The sequence below is a fragment of the Diadema antillarum genome, unplaced genomic scaffold (genome assembly GCF_040938485.1).
Source record: "Diadema antillarum isolate AM-2024a unplaced genomic scaffold, OU_Dant_1.0 scf00000140, whole genome shotgun sequence".
Classification (NCBI taxonomy): domain Eukaryota; kingdom Metazoa; phylum Echinodermata; class Echinoidea; order Diadematoida; family Diadematidae; genus Diadema; species Diadema antillarum.
This window is the reverse complement of record NW_027271029.1, coordinates 1,680,855-1,707,143: the sequence shown is the minus strand read 5'-3', so window position 1 is coordinate 1,707,143 and position 26,289 is coordinate 1,680,855. Positions and strand designations below refer to the sequence as shown.

Below are 26,289 nucleotides of genomic sequence, written 5' to 3'. Positions count from 1 at the left end.
AGCAACGCTGAGTAAAATGATACTCTTTAATTCGAGGAATAATCGCAGACTTCGAAGTGACTTGCTCCAACTTTAAAGACAAATCATGGTATTATTCGCTCTAACTCTTGACGCCATTTCCAAAGACTGATGTGGAGCAGTACCCGAACGCGAATCAGTAAAATCCGAAAATCATATAGACGAATCCGAGCTACGCAACATAACTCGTCTTAACTCCTCAAACAGGGATACAAAATATTAGTAATCCCAAAGAATATCGGGGACTTTCGGTGCCTCTCTCTCTCCCTCTATACCGTTCGCTCCTTTCTCTCTTTTTCTCAACCTCGGCGGCGCTGTTTATGAAGTACAGTCAACTCCAGAATGTTTTGGCCATCCTTCCTCGGTGTTTTTGCGCAGGAAGCAGGGGAATCATTAAATCAAGAACTCATGCACTTACTTCAAAAGTTTTGCCGTCTGTTTGTTAGGTTGAAGCTCGTTCCGCCGCCACCACTTCTAGACATTTTTTATCCGTAGATTAACCTGACGCAAGTGTATTTTCATAAGGCATGCAGGGTGGTTATCTCAAGCAATTTTGCTTTTGTTACCGCCCCTGCGACAGGTTTTATTTACCAATATTACTTGATTACAAGAGACAATACAGTTATTTCAGACGACAATGTAATGAAAAGTAACGATGTGTTCTTTTACAAAATATGCTTAAAAGGAAAAAAAGAACCATTGACGTAAGTACATGTGATAGTACTGTCATGTAGACCTTTGAGTTTGCTTGTACATTATGCACATCATCTATTTATCACGCATTTACGCTATGTATTTTGTTCACCTTCATAGACATGTGGATTGAATGAATGCAGCAGTGACATCAGCAAGAGTTTGAGGAAAATCAGACAATCCGTTTGAAAGTTATGAATTTTTGAAATTTCTGCTTAGTCACTGCTGGATGAGAAGAATACTACAGTTTGTGATGTCACATGTGTACAACGATATAAAGAAAATATAAAGAATATTCAACATATTTTCACTTTTCTCGCATAATAAAAGAACACTGGACTTCCCTCTTTCATAATATTACCCTTAACATACGTCAGTGACAAGTTGAGGAAATGAACACTTTTTTCAAGAAGTAAAATTTTGTGGAATTTTCTTTATATTTTCTTTATAGCGTTGGACGCATGTGACATCATACACTGTAGTAGTCTTCTCATCCAGCAGTGACTGTGTAGATACTTAAAAAATTCATAGCTTTTGAACGGATTGCCCGATTTCCCCCAAATTTTCACTGATGTGTTCTACTAATATTACTGCATTTACTCAATCCACATGTATATGTTAATTGCATTATGTATTTTGTTCTTCATGACCATTAATTGCATTCACTTTTGACTTTTGCACTATGAAAAAGTTGCAGAAATAAAATGAATCGAACCGAAGGAAAAAAAAAGGTGGTGTGGGCTGACTTGGGAGATACATCTATTCCGGTGGGAACACTGTAAAGCGATATGGAGAAGATGACTTTGGAGTTCTATGCACAAGGTTCTGTGCTCCCTTTATTCCACAGGGGAAGAGTGTGTATTTCGATCATCTCTGTTTGCAAGTTTTACCAGACATTGAACCACGTACGTGGAATTTAGACACCCTATTACTACTAATCAACTTGCTCGAAAAATCGCAATTGTGATTTATATGTACTGCATATATGACTTATTGTACTGTGTTTTTCCGATAGGACTTTGTCGGAAACAGTAAATTCAATTATAGTTTCTCATATTTCCATCCGACAAAAGTGTACAAAATAATACAAGACATATTCGATTGCACATATCACAATATTGTGTTTACAATTCATCAGAAATACGTTAAGTATAATTTGCATCATTAAAGGTAATACGCATTTCATACAAATAAAGCGAGTGATAAGAAGAGAAACGATGCATACTTTGCAAGGTTGACAGAAAAGTGCATTACACGCGTTTACCTAAGATGCTAATCATTATAATCCACACGAGAAATTAATTGAGTATATGAATATAAGAACGACCCAAGTCCAATTTTTGGCCAAATTTAGTTTGACATGGGAAATTGTAGCTTTTGCATGGACTCATCTTGTGTGTAAATGATAAATCCTAATTACCCCCGGAAGTGCCTGAAATGAATGATTTAAATCTTATATTAATGTAAGAATGATGGACTTGGGTCATTCTTACATTCATATAATAGCGCCCTCTCTCATCCTTCTCCCATCTCTATAGCAGAATATCATGTATCATATATGAATCAAAGAACGACCCAAGTCCATATGAATCAAAGAACGACCCAAGTCCATCACACAAAATGGCCTCTCCACAATTAATGTAAATGTTAATTGTCATAATAATATATGTTCTAATTTGTATATACAATGTTGCCTTCCCATCACAGTTAAATAGAATATTATTGGACAAATAAAACAGATATGAAGTTTTTTTTAGTTTACTCGAAATGATCTTCCATGGACTTGGGTCGTTCTTATATTCATATACTCAATTAGAAATAGAACTGGTGTGATTGTCGTCCTCTTCCTCACTAAAGCCAGATGGCTTTATAAAACACTCTGAGATTATGATATCTTTAGCAGGAGGGGCTTCAAAAAACGTGTTGAATCTTAAAATTCAATATACGAGTATCTGACAAGGGTGACAACGAATACACTTGCATAAAGGTAGAGAGGATTCGTGATGTATACTAGTTATAGACTAAGGTATTTGGTTTTGTATCGATTCCTGTATAGCTGAGTTGGTTGAAAAGGGAAAATCATCACCGTATGCCTAGAAATCGTAATTAACAATAATGACCTAGCTGAAATGTCCCAGGTTCCCCTTTTCACCGGATACTTTAGTTGATTTTATTTGATCTTTAAATTAATGTATTCATTTGTTTATTCTATCCTTTGGGGGCGGGAGTTATGAGCGCATCACAACAAATACACTAAGTATGACATCAGCTTCAGGACTGAGCCAAATTTTGTTTATCAAGTGGCGTCTGTTGCTCGCATTGAAAACCACAACATAAAGTTCGAAGAATGATTCAATATTTCCTCATTGAAGGCATCCGGATGTTGTCTGACAGTTCAATTAAACATCAAGTAAGGTAGACACTGCCCCCGTTATATCAAAAAGCTGTAACCTTAATCTCAATAGAGATGGCTCTTCTTCAGGTTAATGTCATTATAATTATACACTTACGCCGCAGCGTTCTTGTAATATTGTTAATTTAGAAACGGAACAAGTAAAACTATTCCTTGGAAACTTCCGCTGACAAAGGTATTTATAAATGAATTAAGTTACTAGTTTACTCCGCCGAAAATCACAGAGATTCACAGTGATGGGGCTTGACCCTACCAACGGAGTGTGCAATATGTGAAAGTACTCCCCTTCAACCAGCACTGCAAATATTAATGAAAAGAGCTTCAATTCCACCTGTAAATCACCTAATAGGCCTTCATATATATTTATATTACAGTTATATATCGTCGTACAAACGTATTTGTAAATACTCTGCCTTTTACAACGTACTGAACCTTTAAAACAGTCGCACGAAGTAAACACACCTCCAAAGTCCTTCTGTCGACGCCTGTAAAGAGAAAGCGAGGTGAATCATTTTCACTAATTGAACAGCTAACCTTGCAAAGACATGATTGTTAGATCCATGCCGTTTGCCCGCTGACGGGAACAACAAGGCTGAAACTGCAAGACACGGATGCGTATTATAAAGACAGAGAAATTAATCCGAATGTCTGCTCTCTCACTCTTTTAATTGTAGGGGAAACAATTTGTTTATCGAAATGAAACGGTGTGCCAACAATCTGCACGTGTATCACTGCGTGTGTAAAACTGCGCGCTCATATTTTACAGCTACATATATGTAGGATTGTAGACTTCGTCTTTGATCGCATCCGTAAATGAGCTCCCAAAGGCGACGAATCGCAAAACAAAAACTGAAAAGATATCGTTCATAATCAACCCACCCCGTAAAAAGAGATTCTTAACTTCAAACAACGACATGGACTGACGCTTAAGATCATCAGCTAGAATTATCAAAGAAATAAAACAACAACAACAACAGGTCAAACTTCGCCCCATTGTGTGATAAGTACGTTATTATCACTAAAAAACAATTAAACAAACAAAAATCATAAGACTAGGAGATCGACATCAGTGGAAGTGTTGATGAGAGAACATTAAAAGAGGAGCGTCGTCACCACAGTTTTTAAAGAGATAGTATGGTTTTGGTGAGGTGAGGATTCAGCTTTTAAATTTTTGCAAGGTACTTAGAAACCGCTTATGAAATGTTAAAGAGCATACAATCTAAGAGGAATTCAAAGTTTATTATTTGATGAAAATCGGTTTTGAAATGGCCAGGATATCAAAAAAAAAACAACAAACAAAGTAAAACAAAGCGACCCTAATAAAAGGTGGGTTCCACCTCTTATTAGTATTGCTTTATTTGAATATCTCAGCCCTTTCAAAACCAATTTTCATCAAATAAGATTTGAATTCCTCCTAGAATTATATTATGCTCTTTCCTATGAGATTTCTCATTATTTCAAAATATTTATTATAAATCATATAATATGAATACTGAAAATCTTTTTTTAATGGTCTAGAAATTCTATGCATCCCTATCTGTCTGACAAGAGAAAAGACATACAGTATGACTTTGGCAGAATTACTGACAATTTAACCGACTCTTTATATAGATCAAAACTGCCAATGGCTAAGATCACCTAATATCACTGATATCTGGTAATATTACCATATATTTGTTATAAGGGTATAACAATAATCATTTATGTTTTCATGGAATAGCGGTATTGGTTACAGCTGCGTGTATATAGACATTTCACAAGAGGTGCTGATGTCACCACCTTACAACCCATATTGCTTTGTAGACAAAAATTATACAAAGAACATATTTCTGAAGATAACCAAACAACTGCAACTCTTTCCCTTTAAGTCATCATTGCCAGGTTATTATAACACACCACTTTGCTGTATATGATAGATAATGTATAATAAATGAATAAGTAATATATGATAAATAAATATTAAATAAAGGTTGGAAACCTGAAGCCCCATCACAACCGAAACTGTATCATCCCTTTAATTTGCTGGAGGGAAAGGAGAAGACTAGGAAGGAAATTATCGCCGAGAGTGCAGGAGCAGTCCGACAAAAAAAAAAATGCTACACAAAAGTTTTGACTTCTGCGCAATGGGGATTCCGAGAAGGCATCAAATCACGGCACAATGTCATTGTCTTGGTGACTGTAACAGTGAACACATGTTCTCTCCCCCCAGGGAGAAGGAAATGGTATATAGGAAATGACAATAAATGAAAAAATAAATCTGATCGGTGACTTTTGTTCTGTTTCTCTCTCTGAATAAGACCAAGCTGAGAAGCAAAACATGAAATATTCATGCAATTCGTTTATATTCCATAAATTTGGCACCATATGAATGAAAGAGAGAGGATGTGGGCAATGATTACGCAAAGGAAAAATGTTTTAATGATTGATTGCAAAATTGAAAATGAATGAATTTGACGATCAAATTGAATGGACAAAGAAAAGAGAAGCACATAAGCAGATAAAGGGACAAAAACTCAACGTGTAATAAAATCAAAGTGAAACATTTCTTCCGCTTCCGATGTCATCTCTCCCTCTCTCTCTCTCTCTCTCTCTCTCTCTCTCTCTCTCTTTCTTTCTTTTCTTTAATTTTCTTGTTAGATTTACCGTCATGCTTCTTGAAATAGGCGTACTTGAAGTAAACGGCGTAACAAGTTCTTCATCTTACTGGAAAATAACGAGAAAAAAAAAGAAGATGATTAATGATACACATTCTTAGAGGCTCCCATCACCTTCCCTCCTCAAACAATTAAAAGTAAGGTCCTGTGTTAAAACAACATTCATTACATACTGGGTCCTGTTGCATAGAAAGATGCACTCAAACACAAGTAAAGTATCAGCCAATCAGAATCGAGCATTCAGAGACTTAATGTTTGATTTCTGACTTGTGTTTAATCTCAACTTTTATGCAACAGGGCCCTGGTGAAGTATAGAAGCGTTGCCTGTGTCTCCATTTTGGACTCATTAATGACAAAAACAATGTGCATTCCACTCCAATTGCTCTACAAACCAAGATGTCCCTCTAAAACGTTATTAAAGTATAAGAAAAAGAACATACGCCTATGCACCATATTATTACTTTTAATGCTCATCCCGTAGCGCTTCTCATGAACTTAAAAGTCCAATGGCTTCTCTTATTGCTCAGCCAGGTATGTTACATTTGGTATGACATGCACTTTTTTGTCCGGGTTCAATATCCTATAAGTGACATTGCATGTATGCATGCAACCGGGGTAAATTAAATTCATTTTTATCAAATTGATCTGATTTCTTCCTTAACATTGAAAGGGGGAGAGGGAGAATAACGCTTTTTGTTCCAAGTTCTGTGATGTGGTTTGCTCCAATTTCACGTGATGTTTGTCCACTCTCATCAGCTTTTCTGAGATTTAAAAAAAAAAAAAAAACCCTGATAGGAACAGCTTCTCCCTTGAATATTATATTATCTAATAATGATCCTGAAAAGGAAGTCAGTTCTATCTGCTTTGTAGTAACAGTATGTTTGTTTCCTGGATAAACAGACGTTTCCCTTTAATTTCATTGTTCACCTATGTCCATCGTTTAGTCTTGTGAAAGATACCCGGTGAGAAATCATAATGCGAAATGCCGCATTAAGAGTCATTTTTTAATGCTGTACAGTGAGACAGTTTAATGTTTTACCATTTGCTCAAAGCGATGATAGGAAACTTTTGAGAACATAAAATGTTTACTTACTCACATACCAGTAGATAGATAGATAGATAGATAGATAGATAGATAGATAGATAGATAGGATAGATAGATTAGTAGATACACCCCTCATTCACACACACAACATTGGGTAACTATGTGTTTACAGTTTATGTAATGACGCTGAAAGTAGAAGAATATTCCTACGGACACATGATTATCTCTTGTTTGATTATCTCATTGTGTGAGCCTAAACGGCATACTTGATTGTGCGAGGTTAGAGTGATGCCGATTAGGTGTTCAATAGCTAGCCTTCAATATCCATTTATGGCGACTGATAATTTTGTTTTCTTTTTGTTCATGTTTTTTTTAAGTGCGCGCGGCATAGAAACGGTGGTTAAAAAGCCCATCCCGTCCTGACAGTTATTTATCTGTTCTTTTAATGGTACATGACAGTATTGCATGTTGTGGTCGTGGTTTGATTGCAAAAACAAAATGTCGTTTTCAGCAGCGTAGACGTGATTAAGATGTCCAAGATCTTACTATCCACCCACCCCCACCCCCTCCCCCGGGCGTCACTTTTGTATTTTCCATGTTGTTGTTTTTTTTTTTTCTTCCACGGTTTTATTTAGATCTGTGCTCACTGTAGAGCCTGGTATAAGCGAACGCTTTTGTTGCGGAAGCCTGCAGCGTTTCGAGCGGATATTTCATTGATCACTGATCGATGTACCTCGTGGCTTCAACCTCACCATGCCTAGATGGCCTTTGGATGGCACGCCTGCGTTTCCGACGGGACTAAACAGGGAGTCGGAAAGAGATCGAGTTTAGTCAGTCAGTCGGCCCCGCTTTAGAGAAGTGATGTCTAGTTACCTCGTGTAGTTCCCATTAGAACTTCCCATTCTTCGCAGTTCCGCTTCCCTCTTCCCCAACCTTGCCCACTTTGCTTTCCCTTGAGCACACACGATCCTACGCACACGATCCTACGCACGTATGCAGAATAATTCACACATCAACACTTGTATACCCACAACATGCACGCTCGCAAACGCACAAAGCACAAAACGTTTTTATCCAAAATATTGATTAGTCTGATAAAAAAAAGTGTAAAATCTTACGTGTTCAACTGTAAACATTTGCCTGAAATCGGATGAAAAACAAGGAAGTTGTGACATTTTGAAGTTTTGCTAATTTCTGCCAAACAGTTCTTGTGCAGTGGATATGAATATGCAAATGAGTGAGCTAACCATGTCATACCCTCACCATTTTCCATTGATCGTGTACAAAAAAAAAATGACGAAAATTCAATAATTCTGTTATTGAAGTCTGAAACATGATGTTATTCGTGGTTGAATAACTTAAGAATAGTAATCAGGTAGATATAAGGAGATTTGAGCCTCGGGCATATTTGCGTTTGGCTGAAAAACTGGAAATTTCAAAATTTTATGTAAAAACTATATGGTAAGTTGTGAGGAAATGACATGCTCACTTTTGTCATTTGCATTAGAGTCATATTGACTGTTCAAGAACTGTTTCCCCCCAAAATAGTGAAACTTCAAAATGTCATAACTTCCTTATTTTTCATCGGATTTCGATCAAAATTACACCGTTGAAATTTTACTCCTTCTCATCCGACTAATTTATATTTGGACTGGATTTCCCCATTAAAACACAACAGCGCAAAGACAATAGCGCATGTATCAGGGAACAAGCGCACACACACATTTTGAAAAACAGAAGAAAGAGTGGACAACGGAGCAAAACAAAATGATCCCCGTAAGAAAAAAAACAACAACAGAAAGAACATGTTTCATTTAAAATCGTACCAAGTAATGCACCCACTCTGAATACGAGAAATGTTCTTATATGAGATATGGAGACACTTGCTACACAAACTAATTAATGTCATTTTGATTTACAGCTCTGCCCTTCACAATTACAATGGACGTGGTCATCGCACAGACTTGTTCATCCTTTCACACTATAGACCTATACCCCCAACTGTCCGCCACTGAAATCACCCCTCTATTTGGGAGTCGTTTTCAATCTTCATTCGATGTGTAAATGACGTGACAGTTATTACACCTCATTCCCGCGTAGCCCGCGAAAATCGGTCCACAGTTCTCACGTAAGATAGCAGACGACAAGTCTCGTTTCCTCTTCGCCACATCTCGCACGTTGGAGAATCGCAGGCACCTAGGGCCTACATTTTGACGTGCAATTGCGAGTATATCTTGAGTCCGCGCGTCGGCGACGCCAGATGACAAGTCATCATTTACTCACGCTCTGCTGTATTCAGCTACTGTATCTTGCCATAAAAGTAAAAGAACAAACAAACAAGCAATTTGACAGTTTATTCAATGTAAATTACAGTTATCAATCCGTCTAACGCAGACGTTGAGAATATTGACACTCCAAGACATGGTAATTGTTTGTTTATCATACAGCGAAAACAATGGCGCCCGCTATGCTACCATCTTGTCAGTTCTGAAACTGATCGCAAGCGACGTTGCAATTGAAGCTGAGAATTATGCAGGGTGTGTGGGAATATCGAGGGTTGTTTGAGACAAAGGCGTGTTATCCTAGAAGGAAACTACCCTCCCCCTTCCCCCTCCTCCCCCCCCCCCCCTCCGTCTCTTCTTGCATCAAGTACGTTATGATTGACAACTTGCAAACCTAGAAGGTAATAACACGAGAAGGTGGGCCGAACGAGAGATATTGAAAAAAGCTACAACAATGATAACATTGATAATAGTGGCGCTTTCTTTCAAATTTACATTTTGCATAGTAATGCCACCTACCTGGGAGTAAATATTTGAATTATACCCGTGTAGACATAATGAAAATTGTGAAATAGATAGACAAATTTTTGCAACCAAAGCGAAACGTGTTGAAATTCCTGGTAACGCAAAACAAAAGCGTTCTGAATCTACTGTAGATTTTTACAGGGAGTTTAGAGGTCTGTTCTTGTTGTTATTGTTATCATTAATGTTATTGTCTCTTTAGGTCACGTCTCCACTAGTAAAAAAAATAAAAATAAAAGTCACGTTTAAGAGACCTCTGCTTCCTCGATAAAAGAACCGAAGATGTCTTTGTGCGACGGTAATCAACTTATAACCCATAGGCGGCGCTCTTTGAAAAGAAGGGGGTGGAGGTCCTCTGATCTTCTTCCAAAGTTTTGTCCACTTGGGTTTACTAGTAATCGGCGTCAAGTGTACTTAGGGACTTGTGGGCCTGTCTCTGTAGGAACTTGCAGAAATAAGTGGTCCGCCGTCGTGCCGCGCTTTTCTTTTATTATTTTGTTGAAATGATATTTCAAGGAATAGTATGATATACTAAAGAATACTTAGATACCGAAATGTGCAATCTTTCTTTCAGTCAAAATCCAGATTGTTGTATGATGATAAACGCCGCACTGTGACAAAGCATGGACTTGTAAAGGGTATCTATGGTGAATGAAAGTGAGCATGCGTGAGCGCAATGCGATAGCTACAGCTGACGAGTGTCGTGATAATCTTCTCGCCCATCTGTGCATGCCCTGTTTCATGAAATACTTACGTCCCAAGACGTGCAATAAAATCTAATGGCGATACTGCAGTTAAATGTTTTCGGGACCGTAGAATTCATATTCACTTTATGTATTCTTGTGGGCCGTTGTGCTCTGCTCATGAGGCGACGCCGCTTTGCTATTTCAATGGTGAATTGTAATCCTTCGAATATTCATACGGACGATAAACTGTAGTTTACTTTTGTGATCATACATATAGGTTTTCATGCAGAATGCTGCAGCTTCTACCTTATGTTTTCATGTTTTTACCTTGAACTCCCCTAAAATCATAATAATGCCATCTCCCTCTGCGTCTTTCTTCCCATCTTTTCTTGTAGGACGTCTTTGTTGCTGGATATCTCAGCCATTTCAAAACCAATTTTCATCAAATAAACTTTGAAATCCTCTTTCGTCTTGTATGCTCTTGCATATGTCTTAAAAGGTTGCTCATTATTTTACACAAAAGTTGGAAACCTGAAGCTCCATCTCAACCAAAACTATACCATCCCTTTGAGTTCCTTTCTTCACTATAAACTCTTTCTTAACTTCCACATTTTTGTCGTCGATTATGTTCACTTTTTGTTTTCGCTGTACATCGTCAAAAGTTCGTTTCCAATCCATGATTCCACCCTTTCCCGCGTTGCTGTCTACTTCCCGCACCCGAAGCGTTTCAATTACCATAAGACTCGGCGATCGTTCAACACGTGTGCGGATGGGACAACCCTCGGAGCACAGAATTGACCGCCTGTGCTCTGAAACGGTAAAGGTGAAGTTAAAGGGAAATTTACCTCCAAATGTAATATTATCCAGTACTGGTTAAGGTGGGGATTCATGTTTTGAACATTCCTAAGTGAGATGATTAGAAACTTCTTATGAAATATGAAGGAGCATGTAATTTTAAGAAAGATTCAACGTTTATTTGATGAAAATTGGTTTTCAGATGGCTGAGATATAAAAAAAAAGTGATAATAATAAAAGGCGACAGACCTTTTATTAGGATCTCTTTGCTTCACCTTGTTTTTGGATATCTCATCCATTTCAAAACCGATTTTCATCAAATAAACTTTTGATACCCCTTAGAATTGCATGCTCTTTGACATCTCATAGAGTGGTTTCTGAATATCTCGCAAAACGTTAAAAGCTAAATCCTCATCTCAACCAGAACTGTACACACCCTTTAAATCCATGCGCCCTCATGGTTGGATAGGAATGCTATTCTCTTTATATATCCTCTGTTAAAACCGTTTCAGTCGTGTGCAGTCATAAATAAATTGTAGCCTTCTTATCTAGCGATGACGGCAGACGGAGTTCACCAAAGCTTTCAGAAATTCATAACTTTAGAACGGATGTTCCGAGTTTCTTCGAACTTCATTGATGTGTTCCACAGATATTTCTGCATTTACTGAATCCACAGACATTTCGTTCGGTATAAACTACCCCTTAAAGAATAACAAGTGCTCTTGTTGTTGTTGTCGTTGTCGTTGCTGCTGCTGCTGCTGCTTTGATTGTTTGGCATGATATTGTAGTTCTATTAAACCACTAAACCCGCACCTACCGCGCGCTTGCCACACGGCTTGCGGATTACTAGTAGACAGGCTGCTTCTACCATTAGACCCTATGCATGCATAATTCAACCGCTTTAATAGCTCGATTTACCGCTTAGCTTCCTACCTAGTAGGCCTATTACCCACTTTAAAGTTCAAACACCTGGATAAAAATGGGCCCCGAGCTGTAGAGAAACTGTTGACCGAGGATAAAGATGTCAAAGTGGGGCTCGAACCCCTTTTGTCAGGGAAGGTGTATAGAGAGCAACACACCACACCACTACACCTTTGTTTCTAGATATAAGTGTGTGTGTGTGTGTGTGTGTGTGTGTGTGTGTGTGTGTGTGTGTGTGTGTGTGTATCTATCTGCCTATTCGTTTGTTTGCGCTATGTTGTTAGTTTATAGTATGTTTTGTAGAAGGAGGGGTATAGATCGCTTCAATTAAACCTTACGTTTTGTTCTTGCGTCTGCATGCTATTGTGACAAACATGAGAATAGAAGATCTCATACGACTTGAATTATCTTCATTTACGGAGTTGCGAAATGCTTTTTGTAAGAAAAATCTTTTTGCCAGCGAAATCAATTTCCGGTAAATTATTAGAATGTCGAAATTTCCAAGCGATCATAAAAAAAAGGGGGGGGGGGTCGTCTAAAATCAAGATCTGTTAGGAGGCGTACTGACCCCACATCACTGCATAATGTAATCTGTACAGGGAAGCGCCCCGAAGCCTCGGCTTTCATCCAAATTTACTGAAAAGATGAATTAATTTGGCAATATCTTCTGTTTCACATTCACTCAAGAGATGGTAAGCACATTTCCCGGGAGATTTTCCTCACAGAACTCCCACGAATTCATGTGAATTCGTTATTTTATTCATTGGCTTCTTCTGATTAAAGAAGACTATAGAGTTACACCATGTAGGAGGCCGACCATCTATTATTGCTCAGCTAACCCGCGCCTCAGAGAAAATCACTACAAAACTTGTCCTGATTTTACTTCCTGAGCATTCTCTAAGTGGGTGGTAATCCACTTATATTGCCAATGGTCGCAGATTATTGTTTCCGTCTGTGTAATTAGCCCGATTTCCCTATTCTGTTCTTCGTTTACTAGTGTTACAAGCGTAAATTTCTCCACAAGTTTGCATCTCTCTTGTATCACACATTTCATCACAGACTTGTGTGTGTGTGGGGGGGGGGGGTGCATGGTACTTTGTCAAAGAAAGAATACAGATTGGGATTGATAGAGGAAAGCGTTATAACGTACTATAGTCACCACCAATCTCAAATCTTCTATGATTAGTATAGAGATTGTGCTGTATTATGGGGAGAACAGACGGAACATACGTGCGAAGCATATAAATTCCTTTCTCTACGCGCGCTTTGATATTAAAGGGCCCCTGAAATCAAAATACATGTTGATTTGTGTTGATTTATGATACCCTCAACATCACTTTTGCAGTGAAACGAACATCTAGAAACATTCCATATATCTTAAACGATTTTTTTCTTCTATTTTTCTTCAGATTACTTGGGAACGCCCACAAAAATCCTTCCAAACCAATATTCCTCAGATGACTTCATCTGTCATTCATTGCTGAAGTATTGAAATGTTCAGCAAAAGACATTGGAATGCACCTCCCCCTCGACTCAGCATAACTTGCATGTTTCCTCGCCATGTCGCCATGTCTTTTGTTAGTCACATAACTCAGTGAGTGACAAGATTTTCTTTATGTATCTCTCCGTTGTGCCCTTTGCACAATTACCCCCCACTCAGTGAGTGGCAAGATTTTCTTTATGTGTCTCTTTACCTGGGGCCATCTTCCTCGTCAAGCTTAGCTTATGATGATGGTCCCCTGCATTTCATTTTTATTATTTCCTATTGCTTCCTTTCATATATGATATTCGTTCTTGAAAAAAAGAAAATGTATGTAAGATCCAAACGTTACGAATATTAGCTGTGTAAATGACTGTGTAAGTATTTTGTTGATTTGCTGATTTGTATTGATTTTGAAATGCAGAAATAAAAACTGAACTGAACTGAACTGAACTGAACATTAATATCACAGAAACATGCAAGTTATGCTGAGTCGAGGGGAAGGTGCATTCCAATGTCTTTTGTTAAACATTTCAGTACTTTAGCAATGATTGACAGATGAGGTCATCTGAGGAATATTGGTTTGGAAGGATTTTTTTTTTTTTGTGGGCGTTCCCAAGTAGTCTGAAGAAAAATAGAAGACAAAAAAATCGTTGAAAATATGAATGTTTCTAAATATTCGTTTCACCGCAAAAGTGATGTTGAGGGTATCATAAATCAACACAAATCAACATGCATTTGGAATTCAGGGGTCCTTTAAAGGGATGATATAGTTTTGGTCGAGAACTAACTTCAGGTTTCTAGCTTTTCTTTTTTTTTATAGATAATGACAAACCTTTTACGAAATGTGAAAGAGGATGTAATTCCAAGAGGAACTCAACGTTTATTTGATTTTGAAATGGCTGATATATTCAAAACAAGGCGATTATAATAAAAGATGGGGCCCACCTTTTACTACGATCGCTTTGTTTTTCTTTGTTTTCGGATGTCTCAGCCATTCCAAAACTGAATTTCATCAAGCAAACTTTGAATTCCTTTAAGAATGGGATGCTCTGTACTATTTCATAAGTAGTTTCTTGGTATCTCACACACACAAGAATAACAGCCCAACCCTTATCTCCACCAATACTGTTCAATCCCACGCATTGTTCATATATTGAATAGAGGGGGAAAAACACGGATGAACAGGATCATGGAGGTTTCAATAAAATCGGACATAAAACGAGAATGTTCTAGAAATTTAAAGCTCACCTATGTTTTCACTGAACAGTGGCAGCGGTCGCAACCGCATATGCAAATTAGCTCAGGAGATAACGCCATAAATCTCGCATTGTTATCTGCAAAAAGAAAATCATATGTTTTCCGTCGATGGTTAGCGGCTACAGCTCGTTTATCTGATACCATCATTGGCTACTTACAATGCAACAAAATTGTAGTGTCACGTAATGAACATGGTGTGTATTTTCAAATATTGGCAGATTTGTATCTACATTGTATCTATAGTAAATAACGAGACAGCAGGTATACGGACGTGGAAAGGGACGTCAGTGGCAGCACATGCTTCCATTAAATAATAATGCATTTTCTCGATTTCGCTGATGAATGATGGCACGTGCATCTTTCTGCAACAAAGCCCGCCGGTTTGTAACAGCTCTTAGCTAATGTTAACAAGCTTCGCAAAAAAAAAGACAAAAAACAAAACAAAACAAAACAAGCAGAAAACGAACGACAAAAAGGACCCCGGCTTTTGACTTTCGACGGAGCGTACATCCTTGGACAAATTATTTTGCCTATGCACTAAACTATGTCTATGTTGAGCCGATGGACAAACGGGTGTCCTGTATGCAATGTAGTGTTTTCTGCGAGGAGCCAACATGTCCAACGTGTAAAATTCTACGGATTAAAGGGACTTTATCCCCAGTGTATATAGCCCTTCGGAGAAGAATAAAAGCCATTGCTCCTGTGGTGGCGTGCTTATGTTCTCAATGCTTTGTTAGCGATCACGTACAATACAAATCCAAGCAAATTATTATTATGGTTACATTGGGAAACTCCCTCGATTGTTCTGCGTGGAAAATCTTTTCCATTTGGTGTTTAATTTTCTCTGTAAATACGAAATAAGTACTACGTGTCAAATTGTCACTTGACTTCTGTTGGATATTCCTTAAACTGTAGTTCTCTTTCACAGATAAAACCTTAAAGGTTTTGATAATCTCATGCAATTCCGTAGCTTAGACAGTGTTAGATATGCAATGAAAAGTTGCTTAATCCATGAAGAGCCTCTAATTAAAGATCAGGTTAAAGGGTAACAATCGTGAACCCAGTCCTCTGGAAAGTCCTAAAAGGGTTTATTCAAAATTCATCATGTACTTTTGGGACTTGTGAATGAGTCTAAACATTACAAAATCATTACCTGCTATAGTTCTGAATGGCATCATGTGCTAAGCCCCGCCTTCTATAAATCCCTTAGATCTTACCTTGGCTCTTGTAATGTCGCAGGAGGGAAAATGAGCGTAATGATACACAACATTGTTTAACTATGCACTTGCTGACGATAGCTTCTCATGTCTTCATAATTATAATATCACCTCATAACCAGTACCAAGCATTTCTAACGTATAGCAATCACTTTTACAATTTGAAGAGTTGTGGGGTGGCATTTTATGAAAGCCTGTGATACCACTGTTAGCAATGTGCACCTACATGTAGTAATGGCAAGACGCATAATGTTATGTATCGAGTATGGTATTCATTTTTTGCCTCTTGTGACGTCACAAGAGGCGGGAGAAGATGTGGCTTTTTCAGAAGGCGGGGCTTAGCACAGCATTATCTTCTGTTAGAAATTAATTATGATACATAATATGTAGATCTAGCGGTCAATGGTCTTATGATGTGTAGAATCATACACACATATCAACTGCAATTATAATGTATTTTCAATTTAGTCTCCCTTTAAGTCCTCTGGTAATTTTGCTGCAGAGAGCGTCACTTTATCCTTATTATTTTGGCAATGGCAATGATGAATTTTGCTGCATATACTGTATTTAAGAAAAATAGATAAAAGTCGTTGAATTCATTAAATTTGCACAAAATCAATAAAAAAGTAACAAATGTCAATTTCAGAGACGAACAATACTCTCAGCTGGCATAATGGAAAAGGAATTTAAGAGTCATTTCGAATTCAAGAATCAAGAGACCTATGAACAGTCTGCATCCGGTACAAACGATTACATAATTACATGAACAAGAGAAGGCTCATTTTGAAGATGAGACGAAACACTAACAATGAATAATAAATAAAAAAAGGAAAGCATAAAGCTAAACGACAAAAAATGTGATATCTCGGACGCAGTGGATGATGGGCAAAATGTTTTCAATCACTCTGATGTGGACTTCAGTCGGCTATTTTTTACACTGGGCCAATCAAGTCTTTTGTCTGAAACGCAGAAACGGCACCTGCACAATGGCCGCTGGATTGACACGATGGATGTATCCCGTAGCTCAACCATACGCCTTTTTCCCCTTAAGAGACCATGGAGTATATGTATTTAACTCCATGATGCAATGGATACTATGTGCAATCGTGTAGCACTGTGAGTAAGCATTACACGCCCCGCACTAGATATCTGCTATTTTTTCCTCCTTCTCTTCCTCTTTCAAGGACATTGACTCATATTGCCACGTGTGTGTTGCATGCGTAGTTTACTCATTCACATTGAGAGTGACAAATTGTTAGCTTTAAACGCCAGCCTTTTGAGAAAAAAATCCTTGTCGAGTTGCCCCAAAAAAAATGGTCGAATTGCGTTGTAAATTTCCCCTACGCCCTCACACGTGGACGAGGAAAGGCTATCACAGAAACGCGCTAGTGACTACGTGCAAATATGGGTGTCAGTATAAATATTTAATTCGATTAACGTGTGCTGAGGGGGGGGGGGGGACGTTAGTGGTCGATACAATGATTATGAGTTGTTTCGTAGTTCTTTCCACAGAGATTCATCAAAAGTTCGGAATTTCATGGATTATCCGAATTTCAAAACCGCTCGTTGTCGGTCACCATCACTTTGCAGATTTGATAACGTAACATTCTCCTCCTCTTCCCTCCTCCTCCTCCTCCTCCTCTTCCCTCCTCCTCCTCCTTCCCATCTTCCTTCGTCTGCTCCTCCTCCTCTTCTTCTACTCCAATTCATTAAATCTTCTCCTCCTTTCCCTCTTTATACTCTTTATCAGCAGTAGCAATAGCAGCGGCGACACGAGCAGAGCCGAAATCAACACCACTGCAGACAGAAAGGGTTGTCAAGAACTTTCTCGCATCATATACAAATTCAGGAAACGCATGCCTGAGTACATATAAACCTGATTGGCTCTATAAGTCAAGAGGGATCAGTTTACCTCTATAATTTCAATCACCTCGAATGTCCAGCTGAGTAACAGAACCGTGAAAGAATGGTATTCATTGGTGCTTTTCGTACTTCCGACCTCTGTCAAGCTCTCACGCCTGGACTCGCGTACGCACGCACATAAATACAAAAACAAAGTGAAAAGGTGGCGTGCGTGAGGAGTGGTTATCTAAAGTTCTAATCCCGTTGTCATTGTGTGTGTGTGTTTGAGACCTTATCAACGAGCGCACGCGCGAGCCAGGCTTAATAAGGAATTCCACCACGAGCAAAACTACCTCAAGAGTAATCCCCTGAAATGGTCATACATAGGTGCAGATAAACTAAAGCTTTTGGAATCTTGGTACGAGACCATAATATTTGACAGCTGCATCTGGGAATGGCACCCGTTCTCTACTTTGGGGGACAGAGAAACTCGTGACGAGGTGGTGTCTAACTCTTCCATGACCATTATAGCAACCTTTTCGTGCACAAAATAAATGGCTCATTGAGCTGTCCGTTGTTATGGGTTTAGTGATCTGTGTACAACCATTGCTTATATCTGCGCTGAAGAAAGCAAGCATAATTTGAACTTCACTTGTAGTTTTGAAAACTAAAATCTCTTCAAAAAAAAAAACAACTGCAAGAAAAAAAAAACAACTTCACATTACTATACATTATATATATGATATATATATATATATATATATATATATATATATATATATATATATATATGTATATATATATATTTATATATATAAATATATATATATATATATATATATATATATATATATATTCTCTCTTTTTTTGGGGGGGGGGGCAAAATTCTCGAGTATTCTGACCAGCATGATTAAAGGGAAACACAGACTTATTTAAAGTTTTGTTTTCTAAGTTGTACAGCATCACCATCAATGGAGTCTTTGAGACACTGGAGTCTTTGAGATACAATTGATCAATAGATGGGCGGTTATTTGAATTTTAGCATTCACCTTCCTGTGCCTTATATCAAAGGTCGTGTGAAGTATTGGTGGCCGTGTACTTTCAAAGAAACAGTCTTCGAAAGTTGTTGTGTAAGAGAGACTCGATTTATTTTATACATTCCTAACCCTTTCAACCTGATTTCATTATCTGAGTGTATACATTTGGGTCCTCATTTCTCAATTTGGAATGAACAATTATTTCTTAGTGTCTTGTGAATGCAGCCATTTTCCCCCTTCAGGTAGGCCTAGTTGCTTTACCATCCCACATATTCGCTGCAAAAAAGTTTGAATATCAAAACGTTTGTGTGTATGTTTTCATGGATTCCCAAAACTTAACATGACCTTAAATTCAGTGGAACCTACATCAAAGCAGTATAGCTGCCTGTTAAAGGGGAAGGCTAGTAACTGATCAGTGGGAATCAGTGGAAATGCTGGGAGATGATTGTTCCAATCCTTATGGGATTCATTCAAGAGTTCATTGTATATCTATTGTTGTGTGAAAATGACTTGCTTCAGAACGGTCTCATATTCAAGTAATGTGCAGATTAATGCTCCGTCACTGACCAGGGACGCTAACCTGGAAGCATTAAACTGCACATTACTTGAATATGAGACCATTCTGAAGCAAATCATTTTCACACAACAATAGATATACAATGAACTCTTGAATGAATCCCATAAGGATTGGAACAATCATCTCCCAGCATTTCCACTGATTCCCACTGATCAGTTACTAGCCTTCCCCTTTAAGGGAAATGCGTCATAATGGTACTCTTTTTGTTTTATTCATTTGTACAACAATAATTTCGTGTGAACGCCAAAAGAATAGATATGTCTTCTCTTTCAGAGTAGTTTCGAAGTGCCGCTTCCTGCAGCGTCTCTATTTTTTTTCCCCTGTGATAGCAAGACAATTGTTGATAATCATAATCACAAAAGACCAGAAGGGGGGGGGGGTGCATCTATAGGGTGTGTTCACATTAAGGGTACTCTTTAACTCTCACATCCACAATCACATCACATTCCCAGTAAATCCGTCTTCAGTAGATCTGTATGTGATATTCCAAACAGCTGACGTCTACCGCAGCACATTAGTTCCGCACTCTGCGACGCGTCGCTATTTCATCCTGTTGGCCCAATTTATACCCTTTTTTCCATCTTTCAGTGAAATTCGTGACATCACAAAAGAAAAGAAAAGAGAAATGCAACGAATGTTTGAATAAAACGGAAGAGTGCATGACGCAATGCCAATATGCTGGCGTCCGCACTGATGTGACAAGTTTACGTCTTTACCGTCACCCACTAGACCCTGTCTGCGATGATGACACGTGGAAAAGACCCCATGAACGCTGGATGTATATTCAATATTTAATTGTCCGTGCTAAGCACACCAGATGAGGCGTGACTGGGCGACTGATTACACTCTCGGCAAACGTGCGATTCCTCGCGCCACCTGCGATGACACGATGGAATTTGATGACATGACACGGAATCAAGGAGTGTAACCCCCGCTTATCATTGTGGCGTCACTTGACGAGGGGTGATAAACCAACAGCAGTAGCAGCGGCACTAATAAGCAGCTATTGCTCTTTCAGTAGCATAAGCAGACACCATCCAGAATGCTACCGAAATATTGTGCTTGGTGACGCCATCACATTATGAAATCGTATTTTGATTAGTACAGAATTTTGTTTCTCTTTTGTTCTGTTGTTGTATACAGTGTCACGACTCAGTTCGATCTTTTAGACAGTTAGATGTAAAGTGTAAAGATCCGGGTTTTTTCCGGGTTTTTTTTTTTTTTGTTGTTGTAACGAGTGATTTACTTTTCATAACGGCATACCATTTCAGAGATTTCCCAAATCCAAGTTTTGGGTTACTGATGTTTGAAACAAACGTTTAATGCGTTTCTTTTAAAATGTAATCGTATTGAACTTCGCGAACGTGTATCTGCCTTCTCCGCATCCATTTCCATCCTTCTTTTTACTTTCTGCTACTTTTTTTCTTCTCTGTGTCCACTGTCTTCGTCTTTTTCTGCTTGTCTCGCCCCTCCATCCCCACCCCCTCACTCTTCCTCCTTTCCCCATCTCTTACATCTGCCTCTTTCTCCCTCTCTGTCTTTTCTCTCCCACACACACTCTTCATTCCCGAGAACCAACCATTACGTATTCATGAGTAACCTTCCAACTTGATAGTTTCATATTTGAATAAGATATGAGGCATATGATGTCATTGTCTTGATAATGAGGATAGAAAAAAAAAATAGTCTCCGCCGCGAAGGAAATTTTGCCCAGTAAGTTAATGGACCTACAACTGTAGGTCAGTAGCCCTTGGTCTACAGTACCTTCGGACTTTCTTCGAAAAAGGAAATGAAACGGAAAGGAAAAGAAAATGAAAAAAAAAAGAAAATTAACGCCACCAAGGCATTGCATATCGGATCATCTTACGCTTTATTAAGTTCATGTGATTTTACCATTTGATTGATATCCTTATTTGTGATTTTTGGATGGATAAGGCGTCTTCGAGTCGCCCGACATGTGGAAGAGACTGAAGAAGCACTGCACTGAGATCTTGATCTTGCATCAAGGAGGTGATGCCTCCTTGGTTACACCGAGATCATACATAGGGTGAATATGAGTGAGATGTCTTCAACAGTCGTACAGGGTGTCCTCTCGAACTGGGATGAGTCAATGTGGAGTTCAACGAACTCACTCCATCGGTTTCAGATTATGCATTGACAACTTGCTGTAGTTCTTGGACCGACCATTTCTCTTGCTTGCTTTTCCCCCTCTCCCATTCTGAATCAGCTCGAGAGAGGCATTCTCTCGAGCAGAGTAGATTATTATTTCGATCATCTTACCCTTCCGACCAGCTGCAGTTGCCGGTCACAAGTTAGGGTACATTTTCAAGTTTCAAGTCTCTTTATTTCACCAAAGCATGGAACATATTAAAAAAACAATACATACATCAATATTCGGATTCGATTACAAACATATCAATAATACAGTGAAAAGGAAAAAAAATACAACAGAAATAGATTGACAATTACACATACATACATAGGTTTAACAGATATGCTATGGAAGGTAGCAGCCAGAAAGGAAATGTCCCTTATTTTTAGCTGACCTAAAATCATTGATACAATTTCAATTATCTATAGTGTATTCAATTGAAGTAAAATGTAAGAACAGGACAAGACAAGACAAGACAAAACAAACAATTAGTTATTTATTCCGAAGATTCATTATTCCGAAGGTTCGTTAATCCAAAAAAGAAATAACATTCACAAGTCCGAAGGTTTCTCATTACGCACTGTCTTTACATTTTTGGAATAACGAACCTAACTTAATTTTCGTATTAACGAACCTTCGGAAAGACGAATCTTATTTCATTTTCAGAAGTACGGATCTTCGGAATATCGAACATCACCCACAAATTCATGACTGCGCACTACCAAGTAAACGCGGACGTAAAACAACGATATCAATTCATTACTACAGATACATGCCGATCGAAGAAAACACTGCAAATCAGTAATGGCCACATCACTCACGAAACAAATAAATGAGCCCTATTTAAAACATTTATATTTATATCGTTGATTAGAATACAAGAAACATTCTCACGTGATGTTAAACCAGATGTGCATATCCTGAGGGAAACATTTAAAAATCGAAATGCAACAGCATACAGCAACTTTTTGACGCCATCAAGGAACTTAGTAACCCTGTAATGACGTCAGTAGAGTGCTTTCAAGAGTGTTACAATTATTGGGGTCAATTTGCGCAGAGCAGCTCCCTGTGAACTGCGTGTTGCTAGCGTTTAAAATTGGAAAAGCCACGTGAGTTGTTGTTTGCTCTTTCATATTCTACAGTCAGTAGAAACCATCTGTCCGCCGAGATGAGGCAGCAGAGAATTGATGTGATCTGTACCCTGTGGGAGCACTCGGGTTCAATGGTTAAGGCTCGATCCAGACTGATAAACCGGAGGTCATGGGTTCGAATTTCAGCCTGGTGCCTTCATCTCTGTTTCCGAATGATTAGGTATACCTACCAACGCTGACATAATAACTAGACCTTTAGATATTATATCATAGAACCCTCCTGATAAACATTAGGCATCATCATAATATATTATCATTATCATTATTGTTATTTTTGTTATCATCATGATAGCATAATTAGCTCATTCTGAAGGAATTAGTTCGAACGTTCTGCTGTAGATGAGTTCGTCTTCAATTTACTCCGAGACAGTATGAGATGTGAAAACGTGAAATCAGTTGTATCTGACGTTGTCATTATCCGTGATGTCGATTATACCAGCTGTCCTACGTTTTCTTTATAGTATACCAGGTAGTTTTGATTTGCTTTTGTTCTGATTTTGTGTGTTAACTCAAAGAGTAGCCTGCTGCACACGAGGCTAACTCATCTGTCTCGGGGACCTGTGTGCCCTACGCCTTCCGAGGTCAGAGGTCGCACCTTCCAATCCCAGGCCAGCCAACGACTGCCCTGGATGTCTCCAAATTAGGTATACACTGTGCTGCCTCGGCTTCTCCAGAAATGTCTTTGCCGACGCGAAATTTCCTCATCTTTTGTCTGGAAATTGGAAAGCAGCGGCATACATCAGCGCTCAAATCTTTCTGCAAACATGCTCTCCTAAATAGGGATGGAATCATCAGTCCAAGTAAAATGCCATAAAACGTTATTGCGGTATAGGAGCAGATGTCTTCACTGGTCTTGGTTGATTCATATGAGATTTCTCGGAATAAAATATTTCTAGTTTACACTTACTATTATTATATACTATTATACTACTATTACTGTATTATTTCTAGTTTAGTCTAGACTTTAGACTTTGTATTCTATGTTCCATTCTTACTTTTTCCTTCCCTAGCCAAACAATTCTCGGAAGAAAATTGATGGTTGCAATCAGTGATCTCATATTCATATGTATATAGGATATTGTGTGACAAGGTGGTTTGTTGGTTTATTTGTTTGTTTGTTTGTTTGTTTGTTTGTTTGTTTGTTTGTTTGTTTGTTTGTTTCGTTTCGTCTTCCATCGGAGACGATGCTGGATAGCCCATATTCAGCCGCACTAGCTGGTCTTCCATGGGGGTCCAGCTGGATATGAGGCGGGCCCACTTCACTGGATTATTCACACCCTGCTCTTTGCGATGAATGAATGAAACGGGATATTTTACGTGCATAAGTCGTGACTCTCTCACACACAGGGGACCTCCATGTTATGTCCTTTTCGTGGGACAGAGTGTTTTGCCTCTTACTAAAGAGGACTATAATGATTACATTACACACAACAATGCTCATTTAAACTCGGGAATCGAACCCAGGTCCTTTGAATCTCGAGGCAGACACGCTGCGAACTGAGCCAAATCATCATCACCCTTTATTCTCTGGTGGTGTTTTCCGAAGTATCATCGGGAGGCAAAATCAGCGAAAGCCCTGGATGGATACTTCTGGGTCGGTATAAGTCCATACGCGGTTGTTGTTTGGAGAGTCTGACTGCGGTATATGGAGTGAAGGCCAGTTCGTTGTCCAATCAACTTGAGTGACAAGGGGACAAGAATCTCCAACCACTTAAAACTCGGACAGGACCAGATGGGGACACCCAACACGAGGTTACTGGTACCACGGTTCTAGCTATCTCTACCCGACATGCCCTCTGTGCGCGGTTCCTGACCCTGAAATTTTACAATTTCCCTACAACATCCGTCTTCGCCAAAAACTGATATTCTTCCCAATTGAACAAAGTTACCAAGTTGTATCATTTCCAGGTTTCCTAGTTTTCTCCAAATCGCTCGTTTGTTATTGTTTTTTTTTCTATTGATTTTGCTTCACTATGTGCTCTTCATGAAGTAGCTCTCCCGAATGCGTCCTTCTTAAAGCGATGTTTTCATTGGTCCAGAGACTTCGAAACTCTCTATCAACCTCCCTGATCGGTCAGTAGTGTATTAAGCACAAGTGGTTCGATTGTCTGCGTCTTGTATATTTGACGAGCATATTGTAGCGCATGAATGCAATTTTTGCCGCCACTTGCCTCGGGTTGAAGACTGTATGGTCTCGCACACTTTTTGAAGGTCAACTTGAGAATATAGCGTTGCGTCCATTCATCTTTCTGTCCGTCTGTATAGGTCTGTCCGTTTATCTATCTGTTTGTTTGTCCGTGTTTCTAGAAATTTAAAAAGTACAGACCCATCGAGATGAAGCCGCTCGACCTTCGAGTATCTCCTTTATTTCGATCATCGGAAAACGCGGAAGTGAGGGTGGAAGGCTTGTGATAAACAGACCGAACCGGATATGTCCTCGTGACGAAAACAAAGCGTGCAAACGGACAGTAATGTGATCACCATCTCGACTCCGTTTCAACATGGACCATATTGCACGAAAAGGAGAGAGGGGATAGGGATGGGGGGGGGGGTAATAACATAGCATAACTTGTTCCAATTTGATTACGCTGCCCTCGTAGGCACGACCATTAGCCTTCCCTCCCCCCCCCCCCTCCCCCCCCCCCTGTCTCTCACACACTCTCTCTTTCTCTTTCGCCCATTAATGTCCTTTGTATGCCGCGGATTCATTTTCGTTTTTAGCGCGAATATCCACGGAATTAGATGCGGGTTCTCCCGTATACGCACCTCCGAGCGTATTACGTCATTCTACGCGTCTCTCATCAGTCCCCGTCAAGTGCCCAAAATACCCCCTCAAAAAAAAGGGAAGAAAAACCCATTATGTGATGCATTTTCAGCTTTACATCCGTAGGTGGTAGGATGGACCAGATCATACCAGTGTAAAGACTCGACTCAGAGCGGACGCCTCAGGTAAACTCACAGCCTTTTCTCATTCTTCTCCACCACAAACGAGCTCTCCATCCTCGTCAATCGTCTTCCTCATCAGTGAATCTTTGCAGACCGGTAATTGAATATAATCCTATCGTATTTCTTCCTGTTTTCTTCAGCCTGAAGTGACAACTTTTCTATTTGATGTTCTTCTCTTTTTTTCTCTTTTTTTTTTTTTTTTTTTTTTTTGGGGGGGGGTATACTGTATTTTCATTTATCCAAATGCAGTCCGACGAAAAATTCAGTATTTGCGTCACGTTATGTGGTAACATTATATTTTCTTAGCCTAATGTTTCAGGTTCTTCGGGTTTTTGTTGTTGTTGTTGTTGTTGTTGTTGTTGTTGTGTATATCCTGTTGTCCTGTAAGAACTTCTTTTCAGTTAAAATTCAGTTAAGCATAATCACAATAAAAGGACGGTTTAGGTTGCAAATAGTGTATACACATCTTGGGGATAAATCTTGGGAGTAGACCTCCAGGAACACTGTTCCCATTGCTTGTCGTTCCAGTTTCTCCTTCTCTGCCATATTGCCAGGCCATACGACTGCGGTTTTGTTTTGTGATATCATCTCAATTTTG

The 26,289-nt window shown here is 38.9% G+C and overlaps 1 protein-coding gene across 1 annotated transcript in view; it reads right to left on the bottom strand.

Annotated features, from left to right (window-relative positions):
* LOC139721244 (papilin-like) overlaps positions 1–25,745 on the bottom strand; it is a 57,001-nt gene extending 31,256 nt beyond the window's left edge. The window contains exons 1-2 of the mRNA XM_071632566.1: positions 25,705–25,745; positions 23,341–23,457 (exon numbers count right to left, since the gene is read on the bottom strand). Of these exons, the coding sequence (XP_071488667.1) occupies positions 23,341–23,457; positions 25,705–25,745 (158 nt within the window). The remainder of the gene's footprint in view (positions 1–23,340; positions 23,458–25,704) is intronic.
* Positions 25,746–26,289: the final 544 nt, after the last annotated feature.